We start from the raw sequence: 19,722 nt of genomic DNA on the forward strand, positions 1-19,722 counted from the left end.
ACCGTGAAGTAGCGCCTCCTGATATCTAGCCTAAATCTACCCTCTGCCAGCTTGTGACCGGTATTCCTGGTCACTCCTGGCAGTGCTCGGGGGAACAGGGAATTGAATGAATGAATTCCTCTATGATTCAAAGATGTCTATTTCAGATGGTTTATTTGGACCAACTTCTGACAGGCACTCAACTATGATCTGCAGTTGAGCAAAAAAGGAATTGCCTTTTGGAAGAAGAAATGTCTTGGATCAAAGGTGTGGTAAGCTCTTAAACAAAATGGATGAAGGAAGGAAAGAAAGTATCCCTATTCATTGGGGCAGTTCTTATCAGAGAGAGCTCTTTATAACTTTTATCATAAGACCATAACTCTTGCAAACTGAGAACACAGAATCTTTCTCTATATATTTTAAAAAATGGTCTGTTTGGAAATTTTGGGGCCTCCCTTTAAATAAGAGGTACCCTTTTGGCTCTGTATTACACAGATAGATATGGACAGGTTTCCTTATGAACAAAACATTGTTCTTAACTTCACATGCATGTAATTGTTTGTTAGGATGTTTATGCTGAAAAATGGTAATATTTAGAAGTTCAAAATTGTTGCAGGCTATATGAAGTAAATACGACACGAGTCATTGCATTTCCCCTGTATATTCTGCAACAATAGGTTTAAAGAGAGCTTTTCATACAGATTAACAACGTTACTCTAAAATAATTTCAACTTTGTACATTTGCCACCCAAAGTCTAGCTACGGGCATCACGTTTACAGCAATTAGTTCCATCACACATGTGCTTTTTATAAACTTATGTAAAGTATGTATTCATCCTTTTATGTAGCCAAAAGGCACATTTCTAACAACAAAATTATGCACAATGACTAGATCAATTTTTATCGTGGTACGAGTTTTCCTAAATCGAGACAGAGTAAAAGCTGAGTAAGAACAGCAGCTTCTGTCCCCAGGATCGAAAAACAGATTGAAAAAATTGTGTGGTTTCAACAAACTGGTGTGCACTTATCATTTTAGTTAAATCCATTCTTTGGATATAGAACCAGGGAATGACAGCATGGCATGAAACAGCTTGGGCCAGCTGGTGCTGATTTAGAATAAGGTGAATGCAAACATGCCATAATCTCGATCTGTCCTTCAATTCCAGGGTTTGTTCTTTTCTTTTTTTGAAATACACAAACTACAATGTGAACAAACATTCCCACATGAGGTGGAAAAACTCCACATTTCATCATACTTCCCTTGAAGAACATAGGACTCATGTTTCATGGATTTGGTCTAGTGAAAAATACTGTATAACTTAAAAAATAAAAAAAACAAAAACAAAACATCCCCCTCCCCTAGATGATGCCATATGTGAATGGATTCTGAATGCTTATCACTTTAAAACTTCCAAACAAATTTTCTTCAAAAACTCTTTTAGGCACGATTTGACCAAAAAACAAGTAAAATTTGAACAAATCTGGTTGATTGGTGCATTTAATATTTCAGATCAAAACATATGAAGGAAGCATCTGAACTAAAAGGTCCTAAATCAAAATATCACCTCAAAACAACTCCAAAAAGTTAAGCTCAGCTCAAGACTGGAGATTTTTAGTCTCTAAGAAAATTATTTCAAAATGCTGAGAATTAATTATCAGTAATTGAACCAGTAATGATTGTGGGTTCCAAAAGAACTTGAACAAAGTCTTAATAATACACGTCACATTAGCAAAAACTAGAAACTAGAGGCTAGAGTGACAATGTTCCACGGTCTTCTATGAACTTCTATTGACTTGAGTAGAATTATAACAATGAATGCCAGCTAATCTGCTTCTTGGTTGCAGGCCACACCATAACCATTTTCATGATTAATTATAGGCATTTGCTAGCAGTGAGAAGACTTTAATTATTGCATTATTAATACTCCATTCCAAAAGTAAGGTCAATCTTTAGTAAATGATGCTTGCTAAAATCCATTGACAGCTGGTGTACGAGACAAGCAGACAGGTTCAAATGGTCAAGTGCTATAGTGATGATGCCACAAAGAAATGAAAAGACTAAGGGAAAATCAAAGACTAAGCAAAACACAAAATAAGCTCCAAACTGTGACCTTATCATGCATTTTTAGTTCTTAATGACTTCAGCAAGTTTTCTGCAGGCATGACTGAGGTCCCACTTGGCCTTACGCTGCTTAAGAAGTAGCTACATTAGAACATAAAGAAGTGTTAGTTGCCTGGCAGATGTTAATATAATTGTACAAATTAGATTTAAGGAATTTTATTCCAGATCTGAAAAACTGCATATCCTGTCATGCCAAATGCACACAGCACAGTATGCAATTTTTGGGATGGGGCATAAAATTCCTAAAACTCCAATTACATAATAGTAAAGACACGCAGCTAGGAATAGGGAAGCTCCCTAATCCCCAGTTTTGCACACTGTTTAAAGGTCCATGGTGTACCTTCAAGTTTCCAACCTGTGAGTTACCTAGTATCGGGTTCCCAGTCCTGCACTTCCAGTATTTTGGCAAGTTGAAAGGCAATGCAGTGCAGCCTGGCATGGTGACTGTATCAGCTGATCAATGGGATTTATAGCTGTGTCCCAGGCCTCAGGACTGGCTTCTTCCCAATCACAACAATCAGTTGATCATTGAAATCAGTCATGGGGTCATTGAGTCGTAGACCCTGGGGCTGCCCCCTGCCTGATTCTGACAAACAGAGGATTGTTGGCATCTGGCAAGGTGCATCTCCAGTCAAGGACACATGTCACATGTTCAATTTGTAGCTCAATACAAACCAGATACAAAGTTTTTCCACATTAAATGTAGAACATTGCTGTAGCTGGTTTGCTATTTTACAGCACCGTAAATCAGCTAAATGTGTAGCGTGGCATGTTACAATTTAATCACACACTAAATATATTATCTGCCAGAGCCTTAAGCACAAAAAGTAATCTAAATATTATCTTAACACTGCTTCATGTGGAAAACTACTTATGATGATGTTATTTCACACATCTGCTTCCAAGGATCTTTAAATCAGAGACATCTATGGCTGGATGGGACCTCACAAAATCATCTACTCCACTGAGGAAGAATTTAAGTGACTTAGCCAATGGCCTACAAAAATTCCGTAGCACAGCTAAAAACGAAATTCAGATTTTCTGTGTCCTAGTCCAGTGCTTCAATTTCTATATCAGTGATGCTCAATCTCTGGCCTGTAGGCCAGATCCAGCCTGCAGACCCATGTCACCCAGTCTGGAAATTTTGAAGTGAGATAGTGATAACAATTTGAATTGCCTTGCTCCCAAATATCCAAATCCATGGGCCCTACATGCTTCGTCACTGTTCCACATTGGGGCTGGTAGCCAGGCTCACTCCATGGCTGGGTTAAAAGCTTAAGGCCAGACTGGCATGCAGCTATATCAAGCACACAGAAATGGCTGGTGCACAGGGTGAGGCCAGTATGCAGCTGGATCCAGCACACATGATCTGGCCCATGGATCAACCCTGCATCATTACTTCTGGATCACAGAAAGTTGAGCACCGCTGTTCTATACCATCTTTCCATTAGGTGGATCGTAATTTACCCAAACCAGTTCACCTAAATTCACTCCCCTGCTGTCAGATTTCCAGGTCCAGAAACCCATGAGACTGCAAGGAATGTGATTCCACCACAAAGGTGTGAAATTGGCTATTTGTTTCAGTTAGGAAGAATACAACACTTGATTCAGTTATCTTTATCTGCTTTAATGGGGGTAACAGAACTGGTTAGTAATTTAAAACAGGAAGCGAAATACAAAAGCTAAGGAGTTCTCGCATTGATACTGCCAGTGACATCTTGTGTACTGCTTTACGGCCACATTTTTAGGCATGAATATATTTTGGCAGGCACCTAAGCTACCCACACAAAGGGCTATAAACTTTATTTCATATTCACTAGCTTAAGTGACACTCGCTTAGTTCTATAATGTCAACTTCTGGCAATTTTGCAAAAGTTTGGATTCTGTTTCCTCCTGTGGAACAATAAGCTTGCCCAGCAAGAAAAAGTGGTAGAGAATTCCCTTCTGGTTTAATTATATTTTTACGGTAATATGCCATAAATAACTGGAAGAGTATCAAGTCATACTATAAGAACAGATATTGTATGAGGGAGCAGACAGTGATTACCTTTCACATTTTGGAATTTTAAAATCTGATCCTGTGAAGCAAGAATACATGCTATTCTTTGGGTGTCATATTTTAAGGATGAAAACAACAAGCATCTTATTTACCTAGTAAAATGGGGATGTTCCCATGTGCGGGTAATTTGGACAGAATTCAACATGGTCTAAGTAGAAGCCTCCATGTATTATAATCTAACTACTGAAATATCTTGGGGACTAAATTAAAATTGAGACATTTTACTACATTTGAAGAATGATGGTCCTGTGGCTGTTTTCACAAATTGTTGAAATTATTTATGATATTAGATTTAATTAGGATCACAGGAAAGTAGGCCAGAAGGGACCTCACAAGGTCATATAGTCCAGCTTCCTGCTCAAGGCAAGATTGTTCCTGACTAAACCATCCCAGCCAGGTGTCTGCATAACCTGCTTGTGAAAATTTGCAGGGATGGAGATTCCACATCTTCTTGTATACACCTTTCCTCTGCTGCAGTTCGAAGCTGTTGTTCCTAGTCCTCTCCTCTATGGCCACAGAAAAAAGCACCTCTCCATCCTGTCTATAATGACCCTTCAGGTATTTGAATTCATACAGCATAAACTACTAAAGGGGTTACTTTCATACTGTGACTATATATGGAATTCTTTTAAACAGTTGAGAAAAACAAGTGATTTTTCAGCAGATCTCATTTATTTCAACAGGCCAGCTAATTTATTTCTGTCCTGCTATGAGATTCTCATTATGCATTCAAGACTCCTGCATAAGTGTACCATTTAATTGTAAAATGTTTGTTGTTCTATGGAATTATGGCCATGTTTTGGTTCTGAGTATTCTTGCAGAAACACATAGTTTGTATTGGGATTTCCACTCAGACTTAAGAATGACATTACTGCATAATAAGAATTGAATTGGCCAGTGGTTTGGCAAGATAGTATATAGTGTTCAGATTGTTTAAAGATATGTGGTTTGGTCCTGCTGCTGAAATAGAAACAATATATTCAAGTGCATTTTTACAGCTTTCTGAAAGTTGCCCATTCTGTATAATAGTCCAAAAATCTCAAAAATAAATCCATGTCCTACTAAGTGAGTCCATATTTATTTTGCAGAAATTATTATTTTATTTTTTGCTTATCTCTTTGCTTGCAATAGGCTTTATTTCCCCATAAGTAAAGCTATTGATTTCCGTAGGACATTGCATTACAGCTATGGGTATCAATCAGGACAACATTTTGCTTCTGTCATTCGCCATTGGAGTGACAGCCTTGTCAGTTCTAACCTGGACTCATTTGTACTACTGACCATGAATAAAGTCATCAGAATCCGTCCTGTGTGCCTCTGTGGCCCCACTACACATTACTAGTATCATGCAATTAACTGGTTAATTGCCCAAATACTCCGAGACCAGGTACACTTGCAAAGTACTTATCAAACAATTAAAAGGTCCAACCAGCTATAAAGAAAGACCTTAAAAAAAAAATGTATACTATATAACTGGTTGCTGGTGAGCTTTAATTTGCACATGTAGCAGCACCCTGCAGCAGTCCTCTGGCCTTGGGGGTTTCCCACACCCACAAGGCAGGGAGATCATGATCCCTGTGCCCTGGGGCACTCCTGCAGCTTGGAGCCCCTCACCTGGGGTGCATGGGGCTCCCAGCCATGGTAGTTTGCTCCTTCTAGTGCAGGGGCAGCCTGGGATTGGGCTCCTCCTACACAATCAGTAAGGCATGATGGGATCTAATGCATGATCCTGCAATTGTGTCTTCTACCATGCATGCATAGCATGATTATGCGAATCATGCATTAGATCCCATCACACCTTTACCTGCTTGTGTAGAGGGGGCTCATATGCCCTCTTCGACCTGTGAACAGTAGCAGCTATTAAACTTTGCTCCAAAAATCTCTTGACTTTGAATGAAATACTGGAAAGATATTGGCAGCAATTTTAACAGAAATACACCAGGAAAAAAAATGACCAAGGGGCACACCACTGGACAAGATGTGTATGATTGCAGATCTTTTTAAATATCCTCTACAGAGAGAAAGGGGGCAAACGGAGAAAAAATAATCACTACTGTTACTGATTCTTTTTTTAAAAACTTTAAGATGCATGTTAGAATTTATCTTTCTCACATAACAGAAATGTTATGGAGGACTTGATTTTGAAGCCTGTCTTGTTTGAAGGAAAAAGACTATTGGCACAAAGGGCTGTCAAATACCCAAGATCCTGTTGAAAGTCAGTGCTAGGTGGGTGCCTAATTCTTACTTTTACCCTTTGGAGTCTCCCTGTGAAGCCTCCCATGTTCTATTTTGTCTAAATAATTAAAACCCATAACTAAGATCAAGTGCATTGGAAGCCAAGTATTTTTTTCCTATGCACTTCCTCATGGATACATTTATATTTAATAATAAAAAATGACCTTGATTTCTTGAAGTAAACAGCCTAGGGGCTTACATTTATTTTACATTGTCTTCTAAATTACCAAATAATTTCACTTTTAAATATTGTTATGGGACATTAGGAGGCCTCTTCATCTAAGTTAAATTATGATAAAATCTAAAATAAATAGTTTGCCTGGCAGCTGTGACATTTCTTAGGTCTATAGTTTTATGTTCCAACATGCTAAAATACTTCAGCTCCTTTTGAAGTAGCAATAGCAAATAATGCAAATTAATATATTCATTTTAAAAATATGCAGAGACTAAGGTTTTCTGGTGCAGAGTAGGTAAAGAATGAGACATTTATACATAATACATTATGGCATTGAATTATTGATTAGTCTGTCTAGGAGCTAAAACATAACCTATGAAATATCATCGTGATTGTAAATTTAGTACATACCTCCCTTGTGCCTAAGCAGAGTAGAGGGAACATGATTAGAATATATTGATCTATACTTTTATAAGTACCGCTTTTTTGAGCTTATATTTAAATTGAGAAAGTACAATAATATCCGTCTTCCAAATGCAAGCAACAACATTTGCTTTGCTTTTAATATTCATTGGCTAAAATGGATAAAGAACAGGGGGAAGTTATATCCCAGTTGGAAAAGAGGCCAGGGCCCCCCTCTCCTCCAGTGAGACAAAAAGATGCTCTGAGCCAGCTTTCCTTTTATTCATGCTTCTCCTCCTGGCCCCCGACATCTCGCTTTTCTGGCCACCCAGTTTCTAGAAGACAGCTGAAGAACACTGTGTATAATACCTAGCTTGTAGCCCTGGTGATTAAAAACACTGTGCTAAAAAGTGGGAGATGTAGGCTCAAACTGTTTCTGGATGGGGGACAGAATCTGCATCTCCTGCACCCTGCGCAAGTGCCCTAACCACAAAACTCTTGGACTGTAACTAGAAATTGCCTTTTCCTCGACAGCTTATATCTTTCAGGTATGTATAACCCAAAAGAGAGTGGTCTGACTTCCATTATAGCATAGGACATAGAGTGCCATCCTGTATTGAGACCAATACCCTGTGTTTGACCATACCATATATTCTGGAAAGGCATACACTCATGTTTGGAAAACTTCAAGAAAGACAGTATTCATCATTTATCTTGGTTAAACACCCTCACTGTTAATATACATCTTATTTCTAATCTGAATGTGTTTAATAAGGTAGGGGTTCTTGTTAGGACTATTTTGGTTAGTATAAAGTACTTTGGTACCTTGCCCAAGACTCATAGACAGGTGATTATTTCTACCATTGTAAATTTTGGGGAAATCTGTTTGCAAGAGGGAGCATCCAGGTGTTCCAGTCTGCAGATACCTCCTTCCTCCTGCTCTCCCTGTCTTCCCCAGACCAGGGCGACCCCAGTTCACAGAAGGCACAACAAGCAGCTGCTGCTCCACTCTTCCCAGGACCTGGGAAAAGAGAAGCAGCAAGGAAAAGCTTCCTGTGTTTCCCCCAGACTGGACTCCCCCTGGTCTAGGGAAGGCACAGAGAGGCAATGGAAACTCAACTCCTTCCCACCATAGGAGCCGAGCTGTGGGGAAATGCCCCCACACGTTCCCCTGATTGAGGTATCCCTAGTAATCAGGGAAAATTTGAGGTTCTGCTCCTCTCTAAATCTTCCCTGGGCCAAGGGGACCTTGGAAAGCAGCAACAGTACAACTTTCCCTCACCACAGAGGACTCAAGTGCAAATGTATAGGCATTCATTCTAGTAAAACTCTCATGCTAGGGAAGTCTTCCAGGTATCAAAATAGAAGACCTTTCTTGCAGATGGGGCATGTTTCCTCTTAATGGTGGCTTGAATGCTGGCAATCTCTAGCTAGAGGGCAACAATTCTTCTGCTAGACATATAATGCCTGTCCCAAATCAAGGAGAGAAGCACTCATTGTTCAATGACTTCAGTGGAAATCAAAAGGTGTTCAGTACCCCAGGCCTTAATTATTTAACTCCAAGGGATCTACAAAAAGGTATCTATTTAGTTACTGAAGGCTTCCATTTGTGAAACATAAAGTATTCATCATGTCATTATTTCATTTATTTAAAAAAAGCATGCCAATAACTTAAATAGTTTAGCTGAAGGATTGAGGCTGATTAAGCAACAGTCAAGCATCATAAAACCACTTAACAGCACAGCAATGGGATTTAATGTGCAACGGCTAATGTGTAGGCACTTCGGTATATATAGTTTGCACATGTGTAGATGGCATGTTAATATTAAGCCAAAGTATCAGGTTTATACATTATTAAATTGGATACAGTCATTTCCTTTACTTAAGTAATTAGCCATGCATTATTGTAAAGCATGGCTTCTGTTTCTAGCACTTAGTGGCATTTAAAATCGTTTGCTCAAAGGCTGGCAACATAGGATAAATAAATTAGAAAGAAGAAAATTTAAGACAAGGCACACGTCTTACTTCAAATAAATCTGTTTTAAATATTAAAACTGTCTTGTCCACATTATGGTAGTCTTGCTTAGTTTATGCATAGCCTGAAATTGAATCTATTAATTTCCTGGACTCAAGTAAGTCTGATCTGGGAAACACATCTTAGCTACCCTGCCTTGTCACACAGGTCCTTGTCACCCGCTTTGTGTTTTCTTAATGTTTTAAAGATTTCCATTGTTCAAAATTTGCTCTCTCTTGGTTTCACATACAAAGGAACACCACCGAATAAAAGAAAGGCAAAAGATTTGAGGCCTAATCTGGCAAACCCTACAGGCTAATTGGTTTTTGTTCCTTTTCTGTGGTAAATACTACAGATAAACAGATACCAATTTTGCATATGTTATGCACGAAGGAAATTTTTTGTTTTACATTGCTGGTTCTGTTCCTTGTTCTAGAAATAGCAGCATTACGCCTTTTAGAAATCAGAATATAGAAGTATTTTTAATCTGTTGCCATAAAAAAGGTATGGATCCAGAATAGAACAGCTTATTTTTACAAAAGGGATATTACCATTATTATTAAACAATCATTTTGAAAGGCAAGGATATCTTTTACTGGACCAACTGCATGTTTCGAATAAAGTTCAACAAGCTTTTGAATATGAGACATTATCAAGTCTGAGGAGAGAAGCAAGCAGACTAAATGTTAAAACAAGAGAGTAGATCGTTGAAATTAAAGGGGGAGGGGAATTCCCAGAGGTAGCAGACAAACAATTAGCATAAAAAGCAGCTAATTACTGGGAGATCAAGACTTATCAAAAAGGAAATGGTGAGGGAAGGGGGAAAGAAGGGAGATCATTAATACTTATTGCGTGTAGGGATCAGGTAAATTTTTAATGTGTCAAAAATCAATATCAGTGTTTAGTCCTTGGTTCTTAGGTCTTTATGCAGTTTTGTTCACAAGTTCACCTCTTACAAAGTAGATTTCCCTTGAGCGCAAGGATAATGAGGTCAGAAAGGGAGTGCCTGTTTTGTGAAAAATGTGATCCTACTGACAGGTGCATCTTTGTCCTCCATATTTTTTTTCTGTGAGAGTTAATTTTGGTGTGTAGTAATGGTTTAATTTCACCCATGTACTTACCATGAGGGCATTTTGTGAACTGGATCAGATAGATCACATTTTGAGAAAGGCAAGCATAGGATCTGTGGATTCTGAGGGATTTTTTACGGGGGGTGTTGACTGTAGTACCAGCAGAAATGTACTATTTCTAAGGCAAAGCTCTGTACCATTTGATGTCTATTGACCAGTGGGGAGTTTGCTTCTGATGCTGAGTTGGGCAAGGTTGGTGGATTGTTTGAAAGTCATAGGGCTTGGAATATTTTTCTCAAGGTTTCATCATTATAAGTGATGATTATTATGGAATGATAAACAATAATGAACTCAAGGGGTGTATCAGCATTCAAATGAACCAGTGAACTTTTAGCAGTTTAGTTTAAGCAGTTGGAAACCCTACCGATGAAATGCCGAACTAACATTACAGGGCCCAGATAATGCTCTACAGACAGCTTGTACTACTGACAGCACTCAGACAGCAGTGCTAAGTACACACCACCCTGTCTGGCTGGGGACTGCTGACAGCACCAAAGGGATCAGGCCAAAACTGATCGGCTCACAGTACTATGGGATTATACCCCCATTCCCCACAAAACCCCCTCCCTCTCACTGTCAGGCTTTCAGGCAGCAAACCCAGAGTATATCTGCTGTCTCTTCAAGCCTCTCAATATCCCTCCCAGCAGCCACAGTGGATCCTTACCCCTCTGGCACAAGCCAACAGACGTACTTCCAGCACAAGTTGGGTAAATCTGCTCAGGGTCAGGTGCTTGCTGCTACCGTAGGAAGCCCCACCACTGCAACCAGAGCTGAGGCTTTGGCCACAGTGCTTTGTGGCTGCCAGTACCCCAGATCTCACTAGGTGTAGGCTGTCACCTTGGGAAGCCCTGCCACCATGGCCAAAGCCCCATAAATCTGGCCATGGAGTGAAGGAAGTGGGGTGGTCTGGGGAGTTTGAGGTTGGATGCAGGTGGGTGGGGGACCTGACATCTTCACAGCCCCAAGGCTATGGAGAGGGACTGGGTTTTCACAGTCTCTCAGCTATCAGGGAGAGTGGTTTGCCACGTCTTGGTCTGCAGCAGTAGAGTGCATCCTGAGTTACAGACTGTCTCTCTGGAGGGAAGAGGGAGGCAGAGCAATGCACTTTGGGATGCTGGAGGACATTATTGCAGCTTCTATTGGAGAGGTAAGTGTACAAGTGTTCATTTCTCCAGTAGAAATGCTACCAAAGGTCACTTCTAACCTCATTGGTGGCAGTAAGAATTTCTACCAGGCCCATCATTTTTGGCCTGCAGAAACTGCTTAAATGCTGGTACAGCCACCTAGGATTGCTACTGGTGGAACTGTGATTCCACTGGCAGAAATGTAGCCCTTGTATATACCCTCATTTGCATACATATAGTATTGCAGTGGCTATAATATACTTTTATCATATCTAAATAATATTGTAGCACTTTTAAAATATAACCTTATAAATTCTCAGGCATTTTCTGTCTATAACATCATCTAGGTGTCACTGAAGAGAGGTGACATTTTAAAGTGACAGGAAGAGAGATATATATAGATCCATTTAGCCCACTTCCTTCAAGTAAGGTGAACATCAGATTGAGGATAAATTTAGAAGCCTGTATTCCCAAATGATTTGGATGTTGAGAGCCAAAGTTATTTATGTACCTATCTACAAGAGATTTGTAAAGACATTGGATGCTTAACACCCCTTGATTTTCTAGGTCACTTAGGCACATCTGAAACTGTTATTATAATATCTGATGTAAATTAGTTATAAGTGGGCACATCTACACATGAAATTAATTTGACTGAATAAACTCCAGTGCAGTTTGCACTAGAGTTTATTGCACGTGGGCACACTAGTTACATGTGCTCTTGGGACTGCAGCACACTGAGCTGGGTCAGAGCAGCCCCGGCTGGCAGGTGGCCTGAGAGGTCAACCTACCAGCCTGGGGCTGCTCTGAACCAGCTCAGCATGCTGTGGAGGCACTGACTGGGGCATGAGGGTGCTCCATTGCATGGCTAGCTGGCAGGCAGCCCCTGCACTGAAGCACCTTTATGCCCCAGCTAGCCCCATGAACATCTACACGTGTGTTGTGATTCACCAAATAATGCCACTGCAGGACAGTATTTGTGTTTACATGTACTAACTTGCAGTAGTGTTTATTAGTTTACTGCAGCCTAATAGGGCCGCACATGTAGATGCTGAGACTTTACTGTGGAGCTAGTTAGGCAACGCCGCAGTAAACATCTCATGTAGATTTATCCAATGAGACATAAAATTTCAGAACCAAACAAAGCTCTTGACTTAACTTCAGGCATCTCCATGAGAGGAATAAAGCCTTACAGAGCAATCACCCATTAAAGCTGTATGGGAAACAGTAATTCCATTTTTTAAAAGTCATTCATACATCAAAATTCGGTTTGCTACAACATGGAAAGAAAACCACAAAGTTTGAAATTCTCCCTGAACAGTCCCTGTGAAACTGGGGTAATTTACCTGGTAGGGCTGACTGCTCTGGAGCTGTAGCCCATGAACTCTGAGTCCCCGATCCATGGAAATTTGCATGGTAGGCTGCCCCAGAGCCATAGACCCCTGCAACCCAGGCTGCCAGGGAGCCAGGAAAGTTAGTTGGCAGGAAATGAGGAAGGTTTTATAGCAATCTTGTCTGAGATCTAGAAGAAATTCATCAAAATTGAACCATCTTCATAGAACAGTTAAATGTTGATGAACTGTTAAATTCTGACAAAAAAGTTTTACTGAAATTCTTCCAGCTAGCTATACTACAAGAACATATTTTCACTGTTAAGTAAAACTCCAAGCCTGGATCAAATGAAATTAGGAAAAGTTTTTTTTATACCAGTTTCTGCTGAACTAGGTTCAGCTGTAAAGAGGCAGTGATATATCCAGACTACTGAAACAGACTACTCTGCAAGTTTAATAATTATCCAGTTATTTTATGTGCAAGACACAGAGAATGGCAGTGCCTGGGAACATCTCTTCTTCCATATATGAAGCAGATGCAGAAATTATTACCATCAGCATGAGGAGTTGGAAAATAAATATCAATTAAGTGTATTTCTGCAATAAATAAAAAAGTGGCCAAATGGTTCAAAAAGTTTGCATACAAATCTAGGTATGAAAAACTCATGGGTTGATGGGTGCAGATAGGCAGGAGAAGAATTATTTTTACCCACTGGAATACTTAGAGGCAGATTTTATTGACAACCAGACACTATTGTACCTCAGATTTAAACCCTCGGGTCCATGCCTGTTTTATGTAAAGTTAATGGTAAAAATTCCATTGACATCACTAGTGGAGGATCTAGCCCTAATACTACAGTTTAATGTCTAACTCATATTACTATTACGTTTTTTGGCATAATTCGACCTGGAATGCAGTAGCATGATATGAAAGGGGTGTTTTGTTTGCACACTTGGAATGGATAGTTGACTTGGATTGAACTTTATAAGAGAAGCCAGAAGTGGGGAATTTGACACAGTATTTTGGGAGAAAATCTTGCAGTTTATAAGAAGTAGAAACTTAAGAATACTTAAGTAGTTGTGATCTAAAAGTAAGGCTCCCTCTACATGTTACAGGTATCACACAATTACCTGGTTAATTGTGCAATTACCTGAAGACTAGCTACATGTGCAAAGTAGCTATCACACCATAAAAAGCTCCAACCAGCTATAAAGTTAGACCTTAAAAATGTGTACTTACTTTACAGCTGGTTTCTATCAAGCTTTAATTTGCACATGTAGAAGGAGCTCCCAGCCACAGGGGTGCACCATACCCAGAGGAAAACCCCTGAGCCCTAGCAATCCCCAGGGTCTAGGCGTTTTATGCACCCCCAACCCTTAAGGATCATGGCAGCCGTGATCCCCAGGGCCCAGGGGTTTCACCCATTCCCCAGCCTAGGGATCATTGCAGCAGCCATGATCTTGCATCCATCCCCAAGTAATAGGGATTGTAGTAGCCACGGGGTGTGACAGCCATGCGGGTTTCCTCAGGGTGCAAGGTACAGGTCTGAGATACAGGAAACCCCTGGGGCCAGAGATTTGCTGCAGTGGTTATCCCCCCTCCCTGGGGGTGTGGGAAACCACTGGACCCTGGAGATTGCAGTTGCCATGATCCCTAGAGCCCCAGGGTACAGGGAACCCCCAGGATTGCTGCAGGGTTGCAGAAAACCCCCAGGGTTGGAGAATCATTCTCCAGCCCCAGGGGTTTTCCTGCACCCCCTGGATGGGAGGATCACCACAGAAGTGATCCTTCAGTCCTGAGGATGCATGGGGTTCCCACATGGCTGGAAGCCCTCAGCTGGGGTGTGTGGGGTTTCTAGCGGCAGAGCTGAGATCAGGCTCCCCCTGCACCTGCAATAAAGTATGATGGGATGTAATGCATGATCCTCCAATCCTCCGATTGTGTGAATCTTGCATCAGATTTCATCACACCTTTATCTGCATGATCAGAAAGGGCCTCAAAGGAAGCAAAGAGAAGGGAAAACTGGCTACAAAATACCAATTTCATACAAGACGGTTTTAAGAATGTAGCTGAAAAGCCGCACTTATTCATTTTCCATTGTTAAGAATCTGTTTTCAATTGGGCTAACATTGATACATGAAACATGAAGTATAACAGAGGACAACGTAAATTATATAACAAAATTTCTGATATAGGTCCTTTCGTTAACTTAAGCACATGCTTAGAGTTAAAATCAGCCCTCTAGTGCTTTAATCCTTTCCTGAAATAGGAAGGTAGTGGTAAAGGAACACAAGATTAGATCCATAAAGAAATAATATATAAAGACAAAGATTATCATTAATTTCTGTAGTCTGAAAAGAATCTCGCTGTCATTCTTAAGATTTTGGATCAGGCCTTAAATCTTTAATTATGCCAGAGCAGAGCTATGCATCCCTTAGCAGAAGCAGTACAGTTCATTTATTTCCTTGAATTCAAGGACTGGAATTCTACCTGGCTTTTATTCAGGAATGATACAGATGTAATGGGCTGGCTGGCAGTGACCTGGCCCAGGGGTTTTGAAAGGGCAAAAGATGATGGGAGGATTTGGGATTCCCTTTCCTCACCAATCTGGTAATGATTTGGCCCAGGGGTTTTGAAGGGGTGAAAGTTGATTGGAGGACTTGGGATTCCCTTTTCGCACCAATCAGGCCCCAGAGACTCACTCTCCTGTGTCCTGATTGGCCCCTTGGGTCACCTGGAGGGAGATAAAAGGGGCAGCATGGGCTGACTCAGGGAAGAGACCAGTGAGGGACAACAAGGAAGGGGCTTCACAGAGCTGGTAAGAGTTGAGCCAGGGGGACAGGAGCAGTGCCCCAGAAGAGCCTGAAAGACCAGGACCTGCAGGCAGCAGTGGGACCCTCGGCAGCGTAGCACGTGGCTGGCAGGAGAGGCCCCCCACTGGGCTCCAGGATCCCCAGAGAGAGGCTGCAGCCAGCAGGAGAGGCTCCCCAGCTCCAGGAAGGATCTGAGCAGCGACCTGAGGGGTTCCCAGCTCTGCTTCCAGCTCCTCCAATCAGAGGCCAGGCAGCTTAACATGAGGCCGGGGCTCTGGGAAGGTCAAGACCCCTAGCAGGCTGGAGCAGTGCCACCAGTGGTGGTTGTGTGGCAGTGTTCCTGTCTACCATGTAGACATCTGGGTTCAAGTCCCAGCTGAGGTGTCTTGGAGTGAGTGAGATGACAAGAAGCAAATCTTCTTGCAGTGGAAAGGGGCCACTATGTTTCCCCCACTTTCTCCCCCTCCAGGTACCAAGGCCCTATATTTCCTTGTCATTTGACATTTTGCATTTTGTGCCTTCTTGTATTTTACCAACCTGTATTGTTTGTTCTGCTGTTTGAGTTTTATATTTTGTTAACCCTGTTTTTTGTCAATGATTGTAAGTGTCTAACCTTTGTTGAATCCTGCCCCCTTGGGGTGTTGTAATGTCCACTATACCCTCTGATTTATGCCTGTTATGTTCCCAGTATTAAAAGGTATATGGTTAAGTCCCCATTGGTGGTCTGGCTCTGCTCTATAGGGGAGGAGAGTCCCTACACCTCCCACAGCTCTTGTGCACCTACTTCGATCCCTTCAGTTGGAGAAGGGGTGCCTCTGGGAGTACTGCCTGGGTTCCACAAGTTTGGAGTAAAGATGTAAAACCAGGCAGAATATAGCTCTTTATTTTGTAAAATAGATAAGGTAGTTTCAAAATTAGTAGATATAGGAAAGATTAAGTAGTTCAGAATGACAGTCAGATAATATCTTTTGGGAAGAGGTCATATCCATGTATTGATGCTAGGAACCATTTATATTACTGATAAATTTTTACCATCTGTGCAATAATTTAGTACTTATAAAAGTCACGTAACTGCCAACAGCAATTTGAACATTTCTGTTAATCTGCAAAAAAAGACACATTAGTGGTGCAAGCTTTGCCCACATTGTCCTACCAAAGTACCTCAGCTGGAGGCTCCATGTTGTTTAAGTCTTTTACTTTTTCCTAAAACTAAAAAAAGTACCAGATTAATACAAAGTGAGACATCCCTTTTGTTAAGTGGATATTCCGTCAAAAAAAAAAAAGTGAGAAGAGACCATCAATCCAAATTGTGAAGTCTTTTACTCCTCATAGATTGTGGACAGAATTAAGTCAATGACCTAGGGCTAAAAGGGTCTACCATATTAACTCCCCAGGCCCACCTGCCCTACCCATGGGTTACATAGTCCAGATTTTGATGTGGAACAGAGTCTGTACATGTCAGAGAGAAAAAATTTCCTGTTACACAATATTGCTATAGGGAAAAGTTGGAGTCCATACATTAAAAAATGTTGCTAATGAGACGGATGTGATCTTTCAGAATGATATGCCAAAAAAATTAAAAGAAAAAATTTCTTACCCTAATAAAGAGGATCTTCTCTCCAACTCTGTATCTTCCCTGTGAAAGACGCTCCACACAGAATTTACTTGGGCATTTACAAGGAGGATCTTCAGAAATGTGCTTGACCTAAAAAACAAGAAGTTATTTTTGCATTTGTAGCAAACTGCTCCAAAAGGGCAGCTGCCATAACACTGTATGTTTGATTTATACTCTCCCTTCAAGATAAATGACTTGTTCCAAACATTTCTTCAGGCTTTTCATCAGGACTTTATTGCTGAAATTGTCTTACTTGTTTTCCCACTTCAAGTCTAATTTTTTAATAGTTTGGTGTTGAGTGATTTCTAAGGCATGATTTTCAGTACGGCTGCTACTAATAGGTAAAATACTCAGTCCTCAGCTAAGTAAAATATCGAATAAATAGAATGGAAGTTTTGCCTGAATTTGCAATTTAGAATGAGGAAAAACTGAATAACTATTTCAAGATCTGACCCAATGGTATAGGTTTGAATATCATATTAATATACCTCACTGGGATTCAGACATTAGCAACAGATGTTTTCTTCTTATGTAAATCTGTATGGAAAGGAAACAAAAAACCTTCTGTGATTCACAGCCTTTTCAGAGCCACTGGTTTACTCTGATGGCCAAGCAGAGTTTCTGGTATAGCCTGAGGATCCAAAAGACACTATTAATCTCAGATTATATGGAAGGGGTCCTTGCACCCACCACCTCTGGCATCACTTGGAAGTGAAACACAAATTACATCTCTCATCCTTTGATTGCTGGGCCAAGTTCAGCCAGACTCAAGGACTGGACCATGTGTCATACTTAAAACATATATGTAAACTACATGAACTTAATTACATAACATGCTAACATTAAATAATCACCAGGTTTTTTTAAATATAATTATGACATCAATGAAATCGAAGACTGTATTGATACCAAGGCCAAAAGGGAGTTCCCAGATGTGGAAAGGTAGCATAGGGGTGCCAACAAGTGCCCAAATCCACATAGTTCACCATGAAATTCCACTGTATTACTGATTGATGAACTTGGTCAAGGTTCCGTCAGAAGCTAACAGAGTATACATGCTAGTGAACTCAACTGAATAAATTTTTGTTTGGTTGGTTTTGGTTTTTGTAGCTTTTCTCTAAAAATCCAAACAGAAAGACTCTCTCATTAAATGTAAAGGAATTCCAGGTGTCATACTCCTATGCAATAATTTCTTGTCTGCAATTTTCTTACTAAACTTAACATTTCTTCAGTATACAGGCAGAGGCTCTCCGATTGTCCATTGCTTCCATTCTGCATAATCATTTGTCCTTATTAAAAAAAAGTGGAATTTAATGCTGAACTCAGTGACACAGGGTGGTCTACACAAGTTGCTACATCAATGTAGTGACAAGCTATGGTGATGTAACTCATTGCTACAGTGGCATAGCATCAGCAGGCATGAGCCATAATATTGCTCCTACTGCACTATAGCAATGAGGTACTGTGGTGCCAAGACTGCACAGTGCCAGCAGTTACTGCGCAGTCAGGTGCATGTGTAGACGTGCCTAGTTACTCTGGTTGCAGAAATAAAGATGTCTTTTCACCAAATCCTCAGGAAGCTCAATACTGAGATGTTTCTCAGCACTGATGCTGACCCCCAGCTGCTAAGTTTGCCCACTGTTTCTATCATATGTAATTTAGAGTAGCATTAAGGCTGCTCTATGTTAACAAAGTTGAAAAAGGACCCTGAAGCCCTAAGAATTTGGAGTGGGTGGAAAGCAGAGCTATGTTACTGCAGTTTAACTTCTAAACTTTTTAACTAGCAGTCACTACAGAGCAGTTGATGCATAGTATATGTTTGCATGCCTATGCCCAAAGGCAGCTGAAAAGGTACTTTTGTGCCCATGGGCGACTGGTGCCTCCTTTGTCTGGGGGGTGGGGGGCACCACTGGAGCACAACTGGGGGGGAGTCCTCCAGTGGCCAGTGGGGGAGGGGTGACCGGAGGGGGTACCCCAGCAGCCGGTTGCCGAGCACAGCAGCAGTACAGTGGCAGTGAAAGTGCTGGCACTCCCACCATTCGCAGTTCCACCATCAGTGGAACCAATTTTAGGTGGGGCACAAGTGCTTTCCATGCCCCCCTACTAGCTGGAGCACTCACTGTGAGGGAGGGCACCATCACTCTCAGAGGGGGCATGTGCCCTCCCATGCTTCCCCTATTCATCATCTATGTTTGTGCCCTCCTCAGTTGCATTCCAGTAGATATTAACTGTGATAAAAATTTAGCTTTGTATAGGATCTCAGTTCCATTAATGTTTAGTAAATTCTGATTTTTTGGGGTTATTTGAATATAATATGCCTGTCCAAGACCAGATCTGGCTGAGTGAACTCAAATTTGATATTCAGGTAGTACTGCTGCTAAGAAACAACAATGACAAGGGCAAGAAGATGATCAGTTCCACATGCTGTAGTTCTCTTGGGTAAAATCTGACCTAATATGTTTGTGTCAAATGAAACAAAATGCAAGAGGCACTTTCTAAAGATTTTGTCCACTTCAGATAATACTCAGACCTTTTCAAAACTAGTTTGAAAAAGAAACTAAGAACACAAGAATGTTGCTAGAATAACTTACTGGTGAAAGTTTGTCTCTTCTACTGTCTTATAAAGGAAAAAAAAATCAGGCTCATGTCTTGCAGCTCGGTTTTTATGGTTTTTTTCAAAAATTCAAAAAAAAAAAAAAAGGACTGCACTGCATAGTGTTTT

At 40.8% G+C, this 19,722-nt stretch overlaps 1 protein-coding gene across 6 annotated transcripts in view; it reads right to left on the reverse strand.

Moving 5' to 3' along the window:
- The window catches only part of GAS2 (growth arrest specific 2), a 166,937-nt gene that overhangs the window by 47,032 nt on the left and 100,183 nt on the right, over window positions 1–19,722 (reverse strand). For all 6 annotated transcript variants that reach the window (XM_019552025.1, XM_019552027.1, XM_019552022.1 and 3 more), the window contains one exon: window positions 16,983–17,090. In XM_019552025.1, the coding sequence (XP_019407570.1) occupies window positions 16,983–17,090 (108 nt within the window). The remainder of the gene's footprint in view (window positions 1–16,982; window positions 17,091–19,722) is intronic.

The sequence above is a fragment of the Crocodylus porosus genome, unplaced genomic scaffold (genome assembly GCF_001723895.1).
Source record: "Crocodylus porosus isolate Cpor-Errol unplaced genomic scaffold, CroPor_comp1, whole genome shotgun sequence".
NCBI lineage: Eukaryota > Metazoa > Chordata > Crocodylia > Crocodylidae > Crocodylus > Crocodylus porosus.